Source organism: Alligator mississippiensis, chromosome 1, assembly GCF_030867095.1.
Source record: "Alligator mississippiensis isolate rAllMis1 chromosome 1, rAllMis1, whole genome shotgun sequence".
Lineage (NCBI taxonomy): Eukaryota > Metazoa > Chordata > Crocodylia > Alligatoridae > Alligator > Alligator mississippiensis.
In genome coordinates this window covers 197,046,802-197,067,702 of record NC_081824.1, presented here as the reverse complement: position 1 = coordinate 197,067,702, position 20,901 = coordinate 197,046,802, and the positions used below count along the sequence as shown (strand labels likewise).

The window sequence follows — 20,901 nt, the reverse complement described above, 5'->3', positions numbered from 1 at the left end:
AGCCTTGATCTATTCAATTAATATAACCTATTTTTTGGATAATAACTATAATAATCTTTGAACAGATGATCTTTAAAAGAAAATCAGACATGTCTTACAGTATTTTTCTGTGCCCTGTGTAGATTCTACATTGAGAACACCTTTTTATAATTTAACATACCTAAAACTAAACTATACAAAGGCACATTTAGGATGCAATAAAAGTTAGTACACAATCATTAGTATGCTTTAAATTACTCCTGTAACTTACTCCACAAAAAAATTTTGTGAGACAAGCAATTACAAAATTCAGAATTAATGGATTATATCAGGTTTCTTAATACACCTAATACTGTTCCTACTCCCTCACTGAATAGCTCAGACTCAGGTATCAGCACTAAAAAAAGTCAGAAGTCAGGAGATTACAAAACAGACAGAAAGAAAGGAAAGAGAAAGGCTTTATAGCCTTGTGGTAAGTAAAGCTTGAAAGCATAGCTTGAACATCATTAGTGTAGCAATTCGAGGCTGAATCTACAGGTAGTTGTAACAGCAACTGTAAGAAGCATATGCTACTCCAAGCATTAACTCAAATATCCACCATTCTGGAGTCCAACCCAACAAAAGGCACAAACAACCACCCAACAAAAGACACTGGGGCTCCATGTCCATCCCAGCTACTAATGCAAGGCAACATCCCAGCAGAAAAAGCACTGAAGTGACTCCCCTGTTACCACCTTTGCCTCTCTTGCAGCAAAATGAGGAACCTTACCGTTGTCCTTTTTACTCCCCAAAGGAGAGGTACCCCTGCTTCTGGCCTTCCTTATCCCCAAAAGAAAGGGAGTCCTGCTGCTGTTTCTACAGATGGATAGGAAATCCTGATGCTGCTCCTTTCCATCTGTGGGAAGGAAGGAAGACTTGTTTTGAGACTTCCATACTAAGTGAAGGCTTGTCTCAGGACGAAGGTCTCCGGATTATGTGGCTGATAACAAACCTCTATGAAATAGAAGGAAGCAAGCCAAAGATATTTCAAAATGATTGTGCCACAGAAATCTTTGCACAAACACATATCCATAGGATATTTGCAAGGATTGCTTTCTGCAAATGAACTTGTGAATGACAAAACAACCTCATAAAACGTTTATATACAATGAATCATAAGTATTTTAAGAAGCAACACAATTTTTCAGGTTCTGTTCACATGCATACATGTTTCTGAATATCTGTTAAGTATCTATCCATTTTTATTACATAGATTCTTTTCACCTGCCCAACCCCCAAAACCATAAAAAGACATCTGTTTGTTCCAAATACAACTAAGAATCTCATTATCTAGATTCAGTTTTTCAGTTTCCTTAACAAGCTATTAATCAGAATTAAATTTAAGATCCAATCATGGCTACATGTATGTAATAGAGTGAAATAAAACGAGGACATGAATTAACCAGGAAATAATCAGGATTGCTGCATTATAGCCATATTTCTTCTAACTTTCTGCCTGCTGACGTCTAGGGCAGCTCAACATATGAAATTATTATACAAGTGTCACACGGCATGTTAGCTAGGTAGTAATTGATTTTAATAAGAGCTGTGATTGCACACACCCAACAGGAAGAGCTGGGAATCTTTCATAGATCCAAATCTAGCTAACATTTATGTACATATTTAACATTAAATAGATAAATAAACGTTAATGGAATTACTATGCACCTCGATAGAGTATTTTTTTAATTTCAAATCATTTTCACTTTTATTCCTTTAATTTTACTTATATCAAATTCAATTAACTTTATTATTTCACAGATTTAATTAATCAATAAGAATATTTTTTGCTACAATGAGCTACCAATTCTTCATTGACCAACAAACAGAAATACTACCTGTATTGATACTTTTAAAATCAAAGCATTTAAGGACATGAATTAGTTAAAAAAAATCCTGAGCCAAAGCACCCTGAGCCCAAACACCCTTCTAATCTAGGCTGACATTTTGACATTGAATTGTCTTCAGTATTATACCTACATCACTGAAAAATATTTAATATCATAATAGTGCTTAAAATATTATAATTAAGCTCTAGTCCTACTTTTTGGACCTATTATCAGCATAGACCATACCACAACAAATTAAAATATCAGATGTCCCTAGAACCTGTTCTTAAAAGATTAACTTGGTAAAATATTGATACAAATTTTAATAACAAAAAGTGATTTCATAGATGGTGAATTTTGAAATTATATACGACTAAAAGTTGGAATTTAACATTTCAAATTCTAAAATCTCTATTCAAGTAATAAAAATATTAGATTTATAGTATAGTCTCTTTTGGGGAAAAATGTGGTCAATTTAAGTTGGGTATGACTGGTATTATATCCATGATGCTCCTAGGAATGTGAGAATCAATGTTTCTTTGGTAATATATTTTATTGAACCAACTGTATCATTGGGAAAGATGTCAGCTTAGCTTTCTGGCACAAAGTGAAAGCGTGTCTAATTTCTAATTAGCTACCTTAATGAAAATTCACTGAACTCTAAGATAGTGATATAGGTTGCACCAATATTATGGAGAACATCAGCTGAAGACTGCAGGGTGCACAGCTGTTACGGATGGCGTAGTAAGAGTACAACTGTACACCTAGAGGAGTCTCTCTTTTAATCTAATTGGTAGATTCTTTGTGTTAGGGGTGAAGGAAGGGCCCAACACTTAGCTATGCTTATGAATGTGAAGTCCTGGGCTGGTCTCATTGTGCATTACAGTACCAGCAGAGTGGCCAGCAAATAATGAGCAGTCGTGTTTTACTGATGTATATATATGCATCACAAGAACAACAATAAAAATATTCTATTCTCATTACCTCTCCTTCTTATAGTCATTTTCATTGTGACCTAAAACCAACCTGAAAACTCAGCCACAATCCATAACCAGTTTCAGAACTCAGAAACAAAGGCCCACAATCTCTATTAATATATAACCTCTGTTACAACTGCTGGCAGAAAAGCGTCTCATGGTGACCTAGCCACTTCAGTAAAGTTAGAATTTATAATAGATGGTACTTAAAATGCAGTTCATAAACATCAAGGGACAACATAATTTCTATTGAATCATTATCACTGAGCTGCAGGTAAGGATAAGAAATGTTGTTAAGTTTTACACGGTGTTTGCTATTTCAAGCAAGCAGTGCTTTACTATTCTTCTGAAAAATGCCATTTAGGGGTTTCAACAGTTCTAATAAACCTAGGCTGCAAGTGCCATGCTTGAATCTATATTTTTGGATGTATGCCCAACAATAAATGATCCACAATGATCTGAGGACAGCACTCCCATCCAAGAACTTAATCAGATTAATGATGTATTTGTTTTATAAAAAGAAGGAACATTAAGCCTGAGAATACCTAATTTACATATTAAATGGTTGAGGGGGACAAAAATAAGAGTGGTTTTATAAAATTAAGATGGCAAAATTGTCTAGTGTCTTGAAAATCTGTTAGTAAATTGCAGTGAAATCCAAAATAATAAATATGTGTTCATTAGCAGTATTCATATACATTCATCAATGCTGTTTAATTGTTCAAAAGAATTTAATGATGTTAAAATTCATAAAATGTGTACTAAGAAAAACATTGGTGGCATAATACAAAGGTGGTAATAACACTAAAATTACATCCAAAATTTTCTAATTAGCTTGTGTCACGGTGGAGTCCTCGCGGAGGGCCGTGATCTCCTTGAGGCCCTCTCACCGTGCTACTTCGGCCCGAGGGCACCCTCCATTCTCGCCCGCCACGTCTTGCTGGAATATGTAATAGGGAGGCTGCCTTGTGTTTCCTCAGGCACGTAAGCTCCTGGACCCCTCGTGGGCAGCCCCGTACGATGGGCGCTACTCAAGCACCCCAGCCTTATGGGCTGTGCGTGGCTCCTACCAGCCCCTAATACCATGACCCAAGCCTCGCAGATGTAATGGACGTTGTTAGGTCTGTACGCCCGCTTCCCGGGCCTCCTCTAAAGTGTAGCCCACTCTGGGCTCTCTCTCTCTTGCACCCAGCCTCTCACTGGGACTCTCCTGATGGTGTGGTCCCGCTCAGGGACTCCCTAGCGGGCCCCGGCCCTTCCGGCCAACCGCACGGGTACCCTCTCTGACCCCGGCTCACTGCACTGCTACTCCCTGTCTTCTCGGGGCAACCGCAGCGCCCTGCCTTGGTCTGAGGGGTGTTACCGCACTAGCCTGCGGCCGGGCTCGCTATGCCCGTCTCGGGCTCCTCAGTAATTGCCCCTCTCTCTAGGGCTCCTCAGTATGGCGCTCCCCCTCTTTGGGGCTCGCCGCGTCCCCACCGGGCTTCTCAATCATATCCTATGGTGCTCCCCCTCTTTGGGGCTCGGCTCGCCGCGCCCCCACGGGGCTTCTCAATCATATACAATGGTGCTCCCCTTCTTTGGGGCTCGCCGCGCCCCCATGGGGCTTCTCAATCATATACAATGGCGCTCCCCCTCTTTGGGGCTCGCCGTGCTCCCATGGGGCTTCTCAATCATATCCTATGGCGCTCCCCCTCTTCAGGGCTCGCTGTGCCCCCACGAGGCTTCTCAATCAGATCGCCCCTCTCCCTGGGGCTGGGGTCTATGTACCCCGCACGCAATCCGGGGACTCAGTCCCCCGTCTGCAACCTACCGGTTGCGCCCGCAACCCACTGGCCGCGCTCCTCACCGCCAGTTGCTCACGCACTGGCGTGCGAGCTGCGCCTTCCCTGGCGCTATGCAAATAATGCGCCCTCTTGGCGCTAGGGCACCCCACACTCTCTGGGGTCCCTATAGTTGAGGCCTCCTCCAACCCCTACAGCCTCACCCAAGCCTCCGGGTGTAATAACAAAGCCAAACAAGCTCAAGCCTCCTGGCTGTAACACAAACCTAAAGCCCCCTGGCTAAACTCTAGTGCCCATCCTCTCAGGGCTATCATGAGCTGTACTTGCACATCCTGCTCCTTTCCACATCCTCGCTCCCAGAGCTCCTGCCTCCCAGGCTGCTGGCAGAGAACTGCCAGCCTGGCTTCGGCCCTGGGCTTTATAAGGGCCAGGCCCTGCCCCCTTCTGGCCAGCTGGCTCCCCTTGGTTGCTCCGGCAACCCACAGCTGCGCTCATTACCTGAGCAAGCCTCAGCTGGGCTCGTTATGTCAGGCCAGGGCGCGCTCACTCGCTCCCTGGCAGTTTCTCCTTTCCAGGAGCAGGGCACCGAGGTGCCCTGCGACACACCTCCCCCCCCCAAGATTGAACTCACCGAGGAAGATCTTCATTCACTTTAACTTCCATTGGACTCGGCGGCTCTTCCTGGCCTTTCTTCTAGCACCCGGTGCTTTCTGCATAAGTGGCAGAGGTTTTAAGGCGCCCCCTGCTCACCTTTTCCCCAGGGTGCACTGCGTGGGATTTCCCAGGATTTACCCTGCCAAAGGTAGTCCCCCCACACTAGCTTCTCCCTGGTAGGATGCAAACTAGGCCGCTGTCCTCTCCGCCTTTGCCGCCTCCACACTCTTCCTGGCGGGGCAGTTTTCCCTTGTTTGGGCCATCTGGTCTCCTCTTCTCCATCTCGGCCTTAAGGCTCCTCCTCTGTGTTCCCTATAGCACCTCTCCTTTCTGAGGTCCTCTTGGTCTCCTGCCAGTCTTTGAGCTTTCCCCAAAGCTCCCACTGCAATTTAAGTGCTCGCTGGACACTTTTCTCTTCCCAGAACTCTATCTTTCCTTGACCAGCGGATCTCCCATCCGGTCCTGTATACATCTTTACGAAGGCTACTCCTCCAACTCTAGCCTCCACTATTCTCCTCAGGGTTCTCCATTTAATTCGTCCTGGGAGATAGTTAACATATACATAGGGCCTCTTTCTTCCCTTTTGCTCTCCCTCTGATCAAGTTACCCTTGTTGTTAAAGGCCTACTAGCCTCCTTAGCAGGGCCTGTGGCCTGCACTCGGTCTGCTCTCCGCTGTTGCGCAAGCCCAGACGTCTTGTCCTTAAGGTGGAGTTTGTCACCTCTCTCTCCTCCCCCCTTAAGTTCCTTGGGGCTTTGGCTTTCAGTCTAGGTCTTTCTTCCTGCCCTAACTGTTCTCCCTTTTTAGTGCGGTGAGGGCAGCCTGGCTCACCGTTTATGTCACTGCCTCAGACCTCCTCACTGTCTTGCACCGCTACTACCTTCTCTCCCTTTACCCCTTTCGGGTGTACGGGACTTGGCGTGGGGGTTACCTCCACAGCACTCCTTCTGGAGAGTTCTTCCACTCTTTCTCTCAAGCTATTCAGCTCTATGGCATACTGCTTGGTCCAGCGCTTCCATTCTCGCTCGAGACGTATGACAATCGTCGGAACACTCTCTTCTATTTCGGGAGGTTCTGTTGTCATTGTCTCCTTCTCTTGCCCCTCTACTCCCTTCTCCTCCTTGGGGCTTCCCATCTCCATATTCTCCTGGATTTCTGGGTTCACCTGGGTTCACATATGGCATGGGCTCTCTCCATCCATTCTCCGGCCTCTATCAGGGTCCCTCTCAAGGTTCCCAGTTCTTGCCACTGTCCCTGGCACACAGCATTAACCCAGGACACATGCTCCTCCAATTGCTTAGCTATCACACTTAGCTGTTCCCTCTGTGCCTGGGCAGCCTGTATTAGTCGCTGGCCACTCTCCTGCAGTGCGGCTGTCTCACCAGCCGTACTTTCTCTTAGCAAGTCCTTCAGGGATTGTATCTCTTTTCTACATTGGTCCCTTTCCTCCTCCGCCCTTTGCCACCGGGCCTGCAACTGTGCACACTCCTGTGTTCTGGCTTTTACCTCTGTCTCCAGGGACTGCTTCTGTTCTTCTAAAGCCTCATGGTTGGCCATATATTCTCTTACTTTCTCTATTTCCTTTGTTATCGCTTTCCCCGCTTCTTCTGCCTGGGCATAGCTACCTATTAGCTTTTCTCGCAGTTCTTCGACCTGGTATTCTGCTTGTAAGCAACGCTCTTGCCAGCCTTCCAGGTCCTCCTGCACTGTCCCTGTTTGGGTTGCTGTACTTGTCACCTCTGGACCCTCCAACTCCCTAGAGTCTTGGCCTTTTGTAGCCATCTGACTACCTCCTGCTCGTAATGTTTTATTTGCGGCCTCTAAGGCCCGAATCTGCCGCCTTAGGGTCAGCCTTTGCAGCTGCAACTGCTTTCTTTCTGCGTTAATTGTTGCCTCTCTAGCTGAGCTGGCTTCTAGGTGGGTTTCAAGGGACCGTACCTGTTCTTCCAGGTGTCCTTTTTCCCCCTCCACGCTTCGCAATTGGGACTGTAAGTCCTCGTTCTCTCTCTCCCCAGTCTCTAACTCCTTTTCCAGAAATAGGTTTCGTTCCTGGAGCGCATCGTATCTTGCCCTCCATGCTGACATTTCCCTCTGCATGTCTTCCAGATTCTCTTCTCTCCGTCTGCTCCTCTTGGCTTCTTCTGCCATGAGCCGCTCTAGTGCTCGAGTCCTTTCTGCCTCTACTGCAATCAGGCGCCTAATTCCTTTAGGACCTCCTTCCTTTCTCCCTGCTTGTACCCACTGTTCCAATCCAGCGGCCTTTGCCTTCGCCTGCTCCTTCTGGGATTGGGCTACCTCCAGCTCCCACTCTAGCCACGCAATATCTTCTTCTAGCTCACTCACTTTTAATAGCCAGGTGAAATTCTCTTGTTTCAGGCTCTCCATGTCCTCTATACCTGCCATGACTCTGTTCTCCGCTTAAACCCGACCCAACGTCCTCAATCTCTCGGTTTCTAAACTGGCAGTGTCTCCTTTGATCTGGGCTCGCCTTCCCGAGCCCCTCAATCTCACTGCCCTGTCTTTCCGTGTATCCAGACCTAGCCCTAAGGTTCGTTTCCCTTGTCAGGGACACGGGTTCTTCCCCCGTGCACGGCTGTTTCCCGGCCAATGCACCAGATGTCACGGCGGGGTCCTCGCGGAGGGCCGTGATCTCCTTGAGGCCCTCTCACCGTGCTACTTCGGCCCGAGGGCACCCTCCATTCTCGCCCGCCACGTCTTGCTGGAATATGTAATAGGGAGGCTGCCTTGTGTTTCCTCGGGCATGTAAGCTCCTGGACCCCTCGTGGGCAGCCCCGTACGATGGGTGCTACTCAAGCACCCCAGCCTTATGGGCTGTGCGTGGCTCCTACCAGCCCCTAATACCACGCCCCAAGCCTCGCAGATGTAATGGACGTTGTTAGGTCTGTACGCCCGCTTCCCGGGCCTCCTCTAAAGTGTAGCCCACTCTGGGCTCTCTCTCTCTCGCACCCAGCCTCTCACTGGGACTCTCCTGATGGTGGGGTCCCGCTCAGGGACTCCCTAGTGGGCCCCGGCCCTTCCGGCCAACTGCACAGGTACCCTCTCTGACCCCGGCTCACCGCACTGCTACTCCCTGTCTTCTCGGGGCAACCGCAGCGCCCTGCCTCGGTCTGAGGGGTGTTACCGGACTAGCCTGCGGCCGGGCTCGCTATGCCCATCTCGGGCTCCTCAGTAATTGCCTCTCTCTCTAGGGCTCCTCAGTATGGCACTCCCCCTCTTTGGGGCTCGCCGCGCCCCCACGGGGCTTCTCAATCATATCCTATGGCGCTCCCCCTCTTTGGGGCTCACCGTGCCCCCACGGGGCTTCTCAATCAGATCACCCCTCTCCCTGGGGCTGGGGTCTATGTACCCCGCACGCAATCCGGGGACTCAGTCCCCTGTCTGCAACCTACTGGTTGCACCCGCGACCCACTGGCCGCGCTCCTCGCCGCCAGTTGCTCACGCACTGGCGTGCGAGCTGCACCTTCCCTGGCGCTATGCAAATAATGCGCCCTCTTGGCGCTAGGGCACCCCACACTCTCTGGGGTCCCTATAGTTGAGGCCTCCTCCAACCCCTACAGCCTCACCCAAGCCTCCGGGTGTAATAACAAAGCCAAACAAGCTCAAGCCTCCTGGCTGTAACACAAACCTAAAGCCCCCTGGCTAAACTCTAGTGCCCATCCTCTCAGGGCTATCATGAGCTGTACTTGCATGTCCTTCTCCTTTCCACATCCTCACTCCCAGAGCTCCTGCCTCCCAGGCTGCTGGCAGAGAACTGCCAGCCTGGCTTCGGCCCTGGGCTTTATAAGGGCCAGGCCCTGCCCCTTCTGGCCAGCTGGCTCCCCTTGGTTGCTCCGGCAACCCACAGCTGCGCTCATTACCTGAGCAAGCCTCAGCTGGGCTCGTTATGTCAGGCCAGGGCGCGCTCACTTGCTCCCTGGCAGTTTCTCCTTTCCAGGAGCAGGACACCAAGGTGCCCTGCGACAGCTTGACCTAAAACTATAATTAATACTATAATTTTGCTTGCATATACTTGCAAATGATAGGAAGGTTCTAAAAACATCACTGAAAAAGTTTGTGCTAGTTTAGGCTACACTGGGTGTGTCTGCACATGCTTTAATGTGCTTTAGTTAATGCTCATTAAATCTAGTACCTCCAGGCATCTATACACATGCTCCAGGGGTGGGGGAAGATGCTTTAATTAGAGCAGCTCTGACAGCCACTTAATTAAAGCACCCAAAGCATCTTGTGTATCAGCATCCCTGCATTCAAAATGGTGGCAGAGGTGCTTTATCTAAAGCTTGTCAAATGAGCTTTAGATAAAGTGCCCCTCACTGCCACTTAGAAGTGCAGGGATACTGATATACAAAACACGAAAGCTGGCTGAAGCATGGTAATTACCATGCTCCAGAAGACTTGATTAATCAAGTCTGAACAATTACAGCATGTTGAAGCAGCCTCTGAGCTCATGTATAGGCACCCTCCATTGTGAGGTAATAAGAAAATGTGCATTAGCCTGTCTTAATGCTCATTAACTAAAGAGCACAGTTTGTAAGTGACACTATGCACATTAGCCTATTTTAATGTGTATTAATTAAACAGCACATTTTTAGTGACACTTTAATGCACATTAAAATAGGCTAATGCTCATTAAAGTTCACATGTAGACGCACTCACTGTATAACAGACCAACATCATAGAATGAGGCAGACCTCCTGAAGAGGTGAATTGTATGTTGCAAAGCTCAGGGGTGGCCCATCTGTGTCACAAGTGGCACAGGAGTCTGTGTGTGTGACTCATGGCAGATTAAGGAGGGGACATGGAGCACAGCAGCAGATATGGCAGGAAGAAGAAAACAGAGCAAAAGGATCAGGCATGGCACACAGAGTAGGGAGCAGAAAGCGCAGCAGATTGGGCAGAGGCGGGGAATCTGAGTGGCATTCGGTGAGGGTGCAGGGCTAATTAGTGGCACACTTGTCAAAAAGGTTGCCATTCCAATATAATGGAAGAGAGTAACATCCAATATTGTTCACTGTTTTTTCCTACTTGTGTCGGACGCTGTGTTTCTTTTTCAACTAAAGTTACAGCACACATGTAGACATGCCCACTGTGTAAGAAATATGTTGGTTATAAATCAGATTATCCAGAAACAACAAAAGAGTTCCTGTTTTAGCAAATATATTGTGTACTGTTAAGACAGATCTGCTACTCTTACAAAGTATGTCGGCCCAAATTAAATTGTTTGATCGAGATAAAGAAATCTCACTAAAACATATAAAGAGTGGACTTATTTCTGAATCATAATAGGTTACACTCTAGGGGAAAAAATCAAAGAGCAAACACAAAATGAGCAATGGAGAAATATACTATATTTAGTCAAATACAAGATAAGGTTTTTTTCTCCAGTAGGCATGGGGGAAAAAGCCCCTTGGCCTTCCAGTTACATACAAGGAAACCTCATTAAATACAATGTCTATCATAAATACTGCTACCAAAAATATTAAGTGCTCAGGAATGGAAACCAGCTATGAAGTTGATTAAATGCAGCCAACAGTGAGCCTGACTATAAAGCACATGGCTCATACAGAGCAAGCATATTGATGGGAACTTTTCAGATAGCAGGTCAAAAGGACTGGGATATACTGATGGAAACCTACCACAAGAATAGGTAAGTGCAGCCCATCTGAACAAGATACATGGTACTGCCCATTGCAGGCAATTCCTCTCAGTGCTGACGCTTTTTCAAGTTATGGCAAGCCACTACATTGAATGCAGAGAGAAGGGATAAAGCCGTAAATACGATATTTCAATTTAGGTGAGTAGGGGAGTGTTTGCATGAGAGTCTTGGATTTGAACCTGGCATATGGTTTTGGTTCCAACACTAGAGTAGTTCTCTCCAAGGATTGTCACCTTGTCGAGGTGGAGAGGCTTGCATGTTCCAACGACCCTGAGAGCGATGCCGTCCGGAGCTCATGCTCCTAATAGGGTCACCCATGACAGCGAGGTCAAGAGAGAGGTTCCAGACAAAGAATGATCCAAGAAGTCCTCAACAGTGGAGCAGGCGAAGAAAGACTGTGGCCCCAACGGCTGTGAAGGTGGAAGAAGGCTGCAACAGAGAAGTGGCCCCAGTCATCGTGGTTCACCATGCCACTGAATCTAGCCACCAACCGCCAAGACCACGTGGGCCCAACTATACACCGGAGTCCCCACACTAAACACGCCACGTGCAAGCTTTTGTCAGGTCCAAAAGCCCTGTGGCAATGGAGGATTGGCGATGGGGGCAGGGCTGTGATACCTGGAGGCCCCCAGCCAAGAATCTGCACACATGTAGTGGATGCATGATGGTCATCAGGCACCTGTTTCGGGATAGAGGTGTCCTTCGGCAGCTACATCCATGACTGAGCAGTCCTTTTTAGGATAACCTCTGCTCACCCCAATGGCGGGGGGGGAGGGGGGAGGTTAGAAAAGATGCCCCATAAACAGGCTGTCCCATATCTCTCCTGGCTGGGAAACCGCACCCTGAGGGATCACCATTTCTGCAGTCAAACTAAAAAAAAGCTAAACTTCAGAACCTGGAATGTATCCAGTATCAACTGGACAGGAAGCGGATGCTTCTGGGCAAAAATGAAACTCACCACCAAGGACATCCACGGCCTTCAGTTTGTAGACAATTGCTGTGTGATTGCTCACTCTGCACAGGATGTGCAAGTGACCTCAGATCTCTTCAATGCTTCATATAAGAGACTTGGCCTGTCCTTGAATGTTGCCAAGATGAAGGTTCTCCAGCAACCCTCCCCAGGCCAGCTGAACATCCCTCACACTATCTACATATACAGGGAGGCTCCGGAGTACGTGGAGCACTTTCCGCGTCTCAGTAGCCACCTCTCTCAATGGGCTACCATAGATGAAGAAGTCCAGCACCGGGTCAGCTGTGCCAGTGCTGCCTTCTTCAAGCTGTGACACCGTCTTCGAAAATAGAGACCTTCGGAAGTCGACGAAGGTCCTGGTTTACAAGGCTGTCATGCTGACCACCCACCTCTACTGCAATGAAACCTGGACCATCTACTGACACCACATTAAGACCCTCAAGAGCTTTCACCGGCAGTGCTTGCTTTGAATCCCGGGGATCAAATAGGACTGCCAGACCAGTGCAAGCAACCTCCATGAAGCTGTGTCCACCAGCATGGAAAACTTGCTCTTGAGAAATCAACTCCAATGGATTAGCCGCTGCGTCTGGATGTCCGAGAACCACCTCCCTTGCTAGATTCCTTTTTTCCAGCTCTCCGTTGGCCAACACATAAAGAGCGGCCAAAGGAAACAATACAAAGACACACTCAAGGTTGCCCTCAAGCATGGAGCCATTGACACCAATGGCTGGGAGGAGCAATCTGCTGACCATTCAGTGTGGCACCACCTGGTCCACTAAAGCGCGCACCACTTTGAGGCCCAACGACTCGATACTGAGGCAGAACAGCAGCGGCAGAGGAAGGAGAAGGAGACCAACCCGGGGCTGTGAATCCCTTTCCCCCACACAACTACATGCCCCCCGTTGCTGAAGAACATGTCTATCCAGAATCAGGCTCCTAAGTCACCTGAGGACCCATCAAGCCTGATGGACGCCATACTCGACTCTGAGGGACCACTGACAACGACAGCTCTGGAGGATGGAAAGTAATAAGAGGAAGTGATTTCTCCTTATCTCTGTCTCACACTTCCTTTGTAATCTCCTTCCTTTTATAATCTTAGGCATCTGGGGGGCACACACAGCTCAGGAAGCTGCCCCATGCATACACACTTGGTGTGCACAGGGTACAGTGGATAACCATGTGTGGGACAAATGGCTGGTGGCTCGTGGCAATGAGATGCCTGCCATGATGAGCAGCTGCTATATCAGGTCCAGGTGGGTAGCCATGATGTCCTGCAGCCTCCAGTGAGACTCACGTAAGGCAAGCAACAGCTGACTCAGCTCCTGGGTCTCCCTCCTTGTTTGGGTGCGAAGCTCAGGAAACAAATAAACATGCAAGTCATAACAGCACGGGATTGTGGGGCATGATGGCCCATATCCAGCAGCCAGTTAGGGGTGGCTCGGCCATTTGGCTCTGGGATTCTTTGGCAGCCTGGGTAGTCTGTGGGGCACTCTAGGAACCATACGAGAGCCCACCCTACCTGCTGGGTTTGGCCTGTGCAGGCAGGCTCTGAGCCCCACACTACCAAAGGTCCAACATCTGTTCCTGACCTAAACCTGCTCCTGACCTAAACTTGGGCACTTAGAATAAAACTCAAAAGTTAGAGTGATTCCACCTTGAGCTTCTTGAACACCTGTACTTAGCCTTAAAGACTAACTGCTTCATTCCACAGGTGATGCCAAACTTCTTCCTTCTTGAATGATCTCACTCTTCCACTAATTGCAATATCCTTTCTACTACATTTCTCTTGTCTTTTAAAGAGTCCTGATAATATCTCTTTGCTCCTATTGGACAGCCCTCCTCCATTCCTTTAAGCTGACTGCTTTTATTTACATATGGTGCTATACACAGGCTATTGTTCAATCTGCTACTTACCTGAAGCTGTCTGGCTTTTTCTCCACACCTGAGGAAGGGTACCATGTGACTGAAAACATGTCTAAGACCTTGTCTAACTACACAGTTGGTACAAAAAAAAAAAAGATATCACCCTAAAACTCCTTGCTTTTCACATATTTCCTGGACCATCACAGTTGCATCATCACTCCAAAAATGGTATTTTTAGCTTTTTAAAATTCACAAGTATATTTAAGAAGAATATCTATGCACCCACTTCCCATTTTTTACCAAGGCACCCAACCTACTAAAACTTTACAGGTGTTATTCAAAATATCAATTTAAAAATTGATATGAAGGAGCAAATCCTAAAGCAAAAGATTCCTGTCATTTTCTTTAGGTCTCAGATACCATTCACTCAATTCAGTCTATTCACTGGATGCCAGTGAAGAACACTAAACTAAGACGTTATTAGCTTATGATGTAAGGTAGGTATTTCATTTCAGGTTATGTCTTATGATGATGGATGCTTAAGTCTCACAAGTCATATACCTGTACCCCTGTTTATGACTTAAATTTTTTGAAAGTAGGTCACAGTTCTCTTAATTCTGAATGATTATATTCAATGGGTTTTTTACCTTCTATGCAGGACTAATTGTGAGATAATAAATCACAAACATAAATATTATAATTTTTAACTGGAGTTACTATAGTTTCTTTAGGAAGAAAATTCTTAGGAGTGGTTTTGGGGAAACCCACCTCTTTTTTCCTCAGAGGAGATTCATACCATTTAGTAATACTCGAGTAGTATTTGGCTTCAGGATGCTGTAGGATGTTATTTTGGGGGAGGAGAAACATGGTACAACAACCAGTGTCATTGCAGAGATGAGTTCAGACCATGACTTGAATTGAAATGCATTCTTCTTTTTGCTGAATGAATGCCATTATTTGGCTGTAGGTATAAGTTCAATTCTGTTTCTAAGCATTATATTTCTACCTGTTTAGGAATAGGAATATTACTTACATTCCATTTCTTTTTTCTGCAAGTGTTTTGACCCCATATAGAAATTTGAAGGCCTTTCTTGAATAGGGCCTTCTTTTCATATAATGATTTTTTTCTATATTATTTTAATACAAATACATTTCACTTAGTGAAGTAGGTCTTATGTAACATACAAGAGGCATCTTAATACATTATGACAGTTTTAAATCGAGCCTTTTGAGTATGAAACTTGTTTATTGTAAGTGGAGAGGAACTATGTAGAGACTAAGAAGCAAAAATGTCTTTAAAATGACATTGCGGTAAAATACCAATAATAAAATTTTAAAACATTTTTTCAGATTTTACTATAATGTTCATATTAACCTTTTCAATTCCAGTGACTAACAATACAAAAATGATTGGGTTAATGAGTCATACACATTTTCCATAAAAAAAAATACAAAAATATCCCTTGCTCTCCCCAATACTTGAAAGATATAATTATCCAATAACAGTATATTGTGTATTAAAAGAATGCAAAGCTTACTCTACAAACAGCAACCAAAGCCCATCTTTGAAAAGGTAACGCATTTACTCACATTGACTTGTAAAGCATATGTACTTGTTCCCCAAATATTAACCCTCCAAAATTGGGGTGTGTGTACATGGCAAGGAAGCTGACTACCATGCCAGAACAGAGGATGCTGGGAGTGCTACCTAGAGTTGTGCTGGGCTCCATGCTCCACAGAGGAGGGATGGAATCCACTTCAGCATCCCCTCTAGCTGCAGCACGAAAGGTTCAAGTTTAATCACAAGACCAGAGGATCATAGGAAAGTAGGGCCAGAAGTGGCCACATAGGGTTATTTTGTCCAGCCTCTGCTCAAGACAGGATCATCCCTGACTAAAAGGCTGGCACTGGGTGCGTGCTCCAAAGCGGCTAGGGAGCGCCTACACAAAGCCAGATGGGTGCAAGGGGTTTACACAGTATTTATCACTCCATCAGCAAAACAAAAGGATCTCTCATTAGTTCAAGCTCTTCTTAAACAACTTTTTTTCAAGGAAGGAGGGACATTATCAGCTACCTGTTGATTAGCTCCAAAGAGCCCGAAGCCACTGTTCTTTGTCCCATCTCCTACAGCAGGAACCGTAGCCAGCATGTGGTATGTTAGCTAATGCTGAGAGGTGTCTATGTAACGCAGAGGGGAGAGGGGATCCCTGCTTGATCAGGGAGTGGCTGGGGGGAGGGGACGAGACAGGAGAAAGCCAGGCAAATGCCCTGTACTTGCAGTCTCTGCTGGAGTTGCAGCCAGGGAGCAGAGGGGAGGGACCAGCCCAGCTCTCTGGAGCAGAGAGCCCTGCCCAGCCCAGCCCAGCCAAGCATTTTGGATGCTGGGGGACTCTGATTTAACTTAAACCAGGAAGAGGTCTGGAACAGACATTGCATAAACCAGTTTGACCCAAGTCTGTTAAGTCTAATACTACATTCAACCAGGTTTATCTCAAACCAGTTTCAGCCATTTTCAAACAGGTTTATGTGCACTGAATATCAGCAGCAGTTCTCACCCACTGTGTTCTGGACCTACTTGAAAGCAGAGGCTCTGGGCAGACCCTGTGATGGCCAGCCAATGAGCTCAGAGTTCATGCCATATGTGAAGCTCTGACAGGAGCTGCCCCAGACATATCAGAACAGTCACTGGCATCCAGGTCAGGGATGCGTGACCACACTCTGTCAGTGGAGTGGGGCATTAAGAATAAGCACTCTTCACTGTGCATGTGGCACACTTTTACAGTGGGTTTGAAAGCACCCCTCTCACCACAATCCTAGATCCACCTGTGTCCGTTGGTGGTTTACTCTAGCCTACAATCATGCATCCAAGCAATGACTGTGCCCCGAGAGGCCTAGAAATCATTTGCATTAATAACATGGTCTCTGAAGCCATGTCTTCCACAATTTTTCTGTAGGGAAAGCAAAGACTGGAGAAGTGAAAAAGAGGCAAGGCAGCTATGCTGCCAGTGCTATAAGGGTTGAATTCTGACAGGATATTCTCTCTGATAAATAGAAAGAAAGGAAAAGCCATCTGGAAGGAATGGTGCTAAGTGCTGAATGGCAGGGTACTGATGGCTGGGGCTGCCTGAATCAACTGCCAATTCATGTCCTCCCATTTTTCAGGATTATAACAAGAATCATAGTAGAGGTTGTCAGAATACAACATTTTAAGCCCACCTTCTTCCCCTAAGTAACATAATATCTTTTGTCTGAAATAGATTTGTATTTAATCAGATTTATATTTTAAGGAACACTTTCAAATGTAATAAATATGAATATTTTCTTTTTAATCAAGAAGGAAACAGTCCAATTACCCTGATCTAATTTTGATGTTAATGTCATTTAGGGTAGCAGAGCAAACATTTTTCAGTCCCTAGTAATGTCACTGATGTATTTATGACCTCAAATATTATTCTAAACTATTAAATGTATAAATTTGGAAACAATTTCATAATAGGTATTTTAAACAGTAACTTTCAAATTGATGTTAGTGCATCAGTAACAAGCCTACTAATTGAAACTTCATTTAGAAGTGTCAATAGCTCTTATAACACTGGTTGCAATCCCTTACTCATTTAATGTTACAACTTCATTTCTTGTTCTAATCTCGTCTAATTTACTCTGCTTAATTCCTTGCTGCTAGATATGCAGCATTTGCCACCCAATGAGTTTATTTCACTGGTCATTTATTTTTAACAGTAAAACCAAACTATTTGAAGGGAATAATCTCCTGGCAAATCCAACATAGGATAAAAGGCTTTTATTTATCCAGCATTTTCTGCCTTGAATTGAAGCATTACTGCGAAGAGTAAGCAATAAACAAAAACACCTCAGGGGCCTGGGAGGAGCAATGTAACCAATTACACTTAATTAAATCAAAGGATGGGAGCTCTAGGGTTGAATGAGCTGAAGAACAAATTTGCATTAACACCTAGCAGCCAAACAAGCAGTTTTTGGTTTAGTATGGAAGCACAATTGTTGCCATCTATTCTCTGCACTGAAGGGGGGCCATTAGCTAAATTCTTAGGAATTGTTTGTCCACTGATGAGGGGCTGCCTTCTCAACATTTCACTTCATCACACATGAAAATTGCCTACTAAAATAAACAAGCTTCTGAAACCTAACAAACAAACATTACCTTACTCCCAAGTTTGCAATTCTGTAACACCTTTATCCAGAGATAACAAAAGGGACAAGAATACAAAAAATAAACAGCTCCAGAGATGCAAAGATCCTGCATGTTATATAAAGGGACAACATTAAAGTAAATCTGACCTTTACATATAATGGCTGCCTATTACACCCATTATACTTTAAGAATTGACACAAACATTGAGACCTCAACATAATCAGGAGGCATCCTGACACTATTAATTGCCAGTGCAGAACACTGTTTAAGTATTTTTTTAAAGAGAATCTGGTGGAAGAGGACAGGGAGACTGAAGGGAAGACAACACAAAAAGGAAAGAATAAAAATGGAAGGCATGGAGAGACTGAGAATTAAGATCTAAGGAAGATGTAAGGCAGTCCCAAAATTTTGTAGAAAGAAGGGATACCAGAAGTAAACACCAGGGAAATAATGTGATCAAGAATATATAATGGACATTTCAAACAACAAGTCTTGTAAAACAGAACTAAAAAGTCTGCAAACAAAGAAATAATTTACATCAAATTCTCTTGAATAGTCATTAGATATTTAACAACATGAGACACTATACAAAGGACGAAAGTTCTCTCTAGACAGCATTTAAGTGGCATTTAGTAGAGTTGCAACAATCATCAGTCTGCCAACATTATCAGAACGTCAGATTCAAGGGTGTGTAAACGAAGTCATTTCAAATAACTACAAGTTTAAACTTAACATCCATGTCATCACGCCAGAAATAAAATGTACTTCATAAAAACTGTAGTTAAGCCATTTTAAGTTATATAATGCATGGAAATAGATTTTCAATGGTTTCAAATCTATTTTTCAAAAAGCTTCAGCTAAAAGGTTGAATTATAAAAGTGATTTTTTTAGGCAATCAGTGCTTATTGTGCCCTCATGCCTTAAAAAAAAAACCAAAATAGCCCAGATTCTTATATTTGAAAAAATAGCTACAGAGCATGTGCACAGTAGTTCCATCATACAGACAGAGCTCTTGTTCTTTAATATATAAGGTGAAGAGTACACAGAGAAATAAAAGACGTTTGTGGAAGATTACTTGCTTCGATCTTAGCCTCTTCAGAAAGATGGTGATTTCCATCCTTATTTGGTATCTTCTTACATTAGAAGAATTCAAACTGCAGTTCTACCCTGTACAGTGGCTATTTTAAAAATATATTATTATTCTTACGTAACAAATTTGCTTTTTATATGTGTTTGAAGTGAACTTGCTTCTTACAGGGACAAAATAAAAACACATTTTTATTGCTTTTTGTATATGTTAGCCCTAGAAACCAAGCAGATCCCAGAAAGTTTGTCTACACTGAGATAAGGACTTAACCACCCTAGAGTTTTTATGTCAAGTTAACTGAGGTAGGGATCAAACTAGGATAGACCACAAACATTTGCATCCTGGGACAAATATTTGTTAAATGTCCAGATTACAGTTTACAGACCTTAATTACCTCAGGATAACTAACAATTAAGTCAAGGTATAATACAGCAGTTTAGAAAAGCCACAATAGTGATTTTCTTAATGCTTGTTTCACATAACATATTAAAACCTTGTAACAGAAAAGACAAATAGTTAATTGTGACACAAACCAGAAACAAATCAGCAAGAGTTTTGTGGTGTTGGAGCTAGAAAAAAAACATCTTTTTACAGGTGCAATTTTCCTCATATAATCTGGGCATCAGTGAAAAAACAAAAGTTGCCTATAGAACTCTTTTACAGAGGGAAGTTGTATTATAAGAAAAACATTAATAAACTCAGAACTAACTTTTAGAGTCATTAGCCCAAGCTGTCAAGGCATAGAGGAAATGCATGCAGGTCATGAGAAATTTAACAGAAGGCTGACTATGGCTATTTCTTAAGTGCACAGACAACGCTCAAGGTTTATCTACACAGACTGTAGACATTTAGAGGAGTTATACCAGAATAATGGAATAATTATACGAAGGGGTAGATCCAGGGATGGAAGGGAGGGGGACAACAAGGAACAACTGCAGTGGTGCAGTTGCACACCTCTCTGATTCCTGTTCCACCCAATATTTAAAAGTAACTGCCTAGGAGGAGCAGTGGTCTTTCTATTCAGGCAGCACTGACTGTTTTTAGCTCTAGCTAGAAACCTTACCTCAGGTGTGGGAACTATATTAATTCAGGTATAGAAATGACTCACACTGAAGGCACTGTCAAGACATTCAAGCAGACAAGATTTTGTTTCAGGACTCTTAAGCAAGACATGTACATTTAACTATCATGACTACAGGACTAATGAAAATATATCTTTTAACTATTTTTTGCCTAGTTTGTTTTGTTTAAATGTAATAGATAACCTGAGAAATTAGTGCATGTTTCAAAAAAGTTACATTTGTTTTCGCTTTGATCTTAAGCTAAATAGTGTAGCACTAGGCCTCTAGCATGTTAATAAAGCTTCCGGTTTCTCTTTAACTGAAGAAAAATATTTGTTGTGTCATATGCAATGTTGTTCTGTACCAGCTGCACTCCTCTTATCAAAATTCTAAATCCAGCCATGGTTATATCCAGTCCACATCCCAAGAAAGATGCGTTTTCTCCGTAACAGTCATACTCTTATATACCTCTCAAGAAGAAAAAGTAGAGGATCTATCCTGCACTACTCTCTCTTGTAGATCAAAGAAATGCAAGACCATAACCAGGGGAAAGTGAAACAGGAATGAATGGACAAAGAATTGGAAGACCACAAGGTAAAAAGAGTAACTGATGCAATTCACAGACCTAATCCCAAATATAAAGGGATTTCAACCTTAGTATAAATCATTAGCAATTTTTTCCCCAATATTATCCATTCTCTGCTGTAACGCAAACGTGTACAAAAATACTCTCTTTCATATCAAAGACCTTAAAACAACAGAATTAGATATTTTTATCAAGATTCTCTGTAATAACATCATTATATTGCCATATTTA

General features: G+C 44.2%; 2 protein-coding genes across 3 annotated transcripts in view; both read right to left on the bottom strand.

Annotated features, from left to right (window-relative positions):
- The window catches only part of CAMKMT (calmodulin-lysine N-methyltransferase), a 396,999-nt gene that overhangs the window by 286,020 nt on the left and 90,078 nt on the right, over positions 1 to 20,901 (bottom strand). The window contains exon 4 of one of the 2 annotated variants that reach the window (XM_059718713.1): positions 749 to 874. The exons of the other annotated variant lie outside the window; for it this stretch is intronic. Coding sequence (XP_059574696.1) covers positions 749 to 874 — 126 coding nt within the window. The remainder of the gene's footprint in view (positions 1 to 748; positions 875 to 20,901) is intronic. 2 annotated transcript variants of the gene reach the window in all.
- On the bottom strand, positions 4,126 to 9,313 carry LOC132245793 (myosin-14-like). The gene has a single exon (XM_059718699.1). The coding sequence runs from the start codon at positions 7,662 to 7,664 to the stop codon at positions 6,423 to 6,425; it is 1,242 nt and encodes a 413-aa protein (XP_059574682.1). The 5' UTR covers positions 7,665 to 9,313; the 3' UTR covers positions 4,126 to 6,422.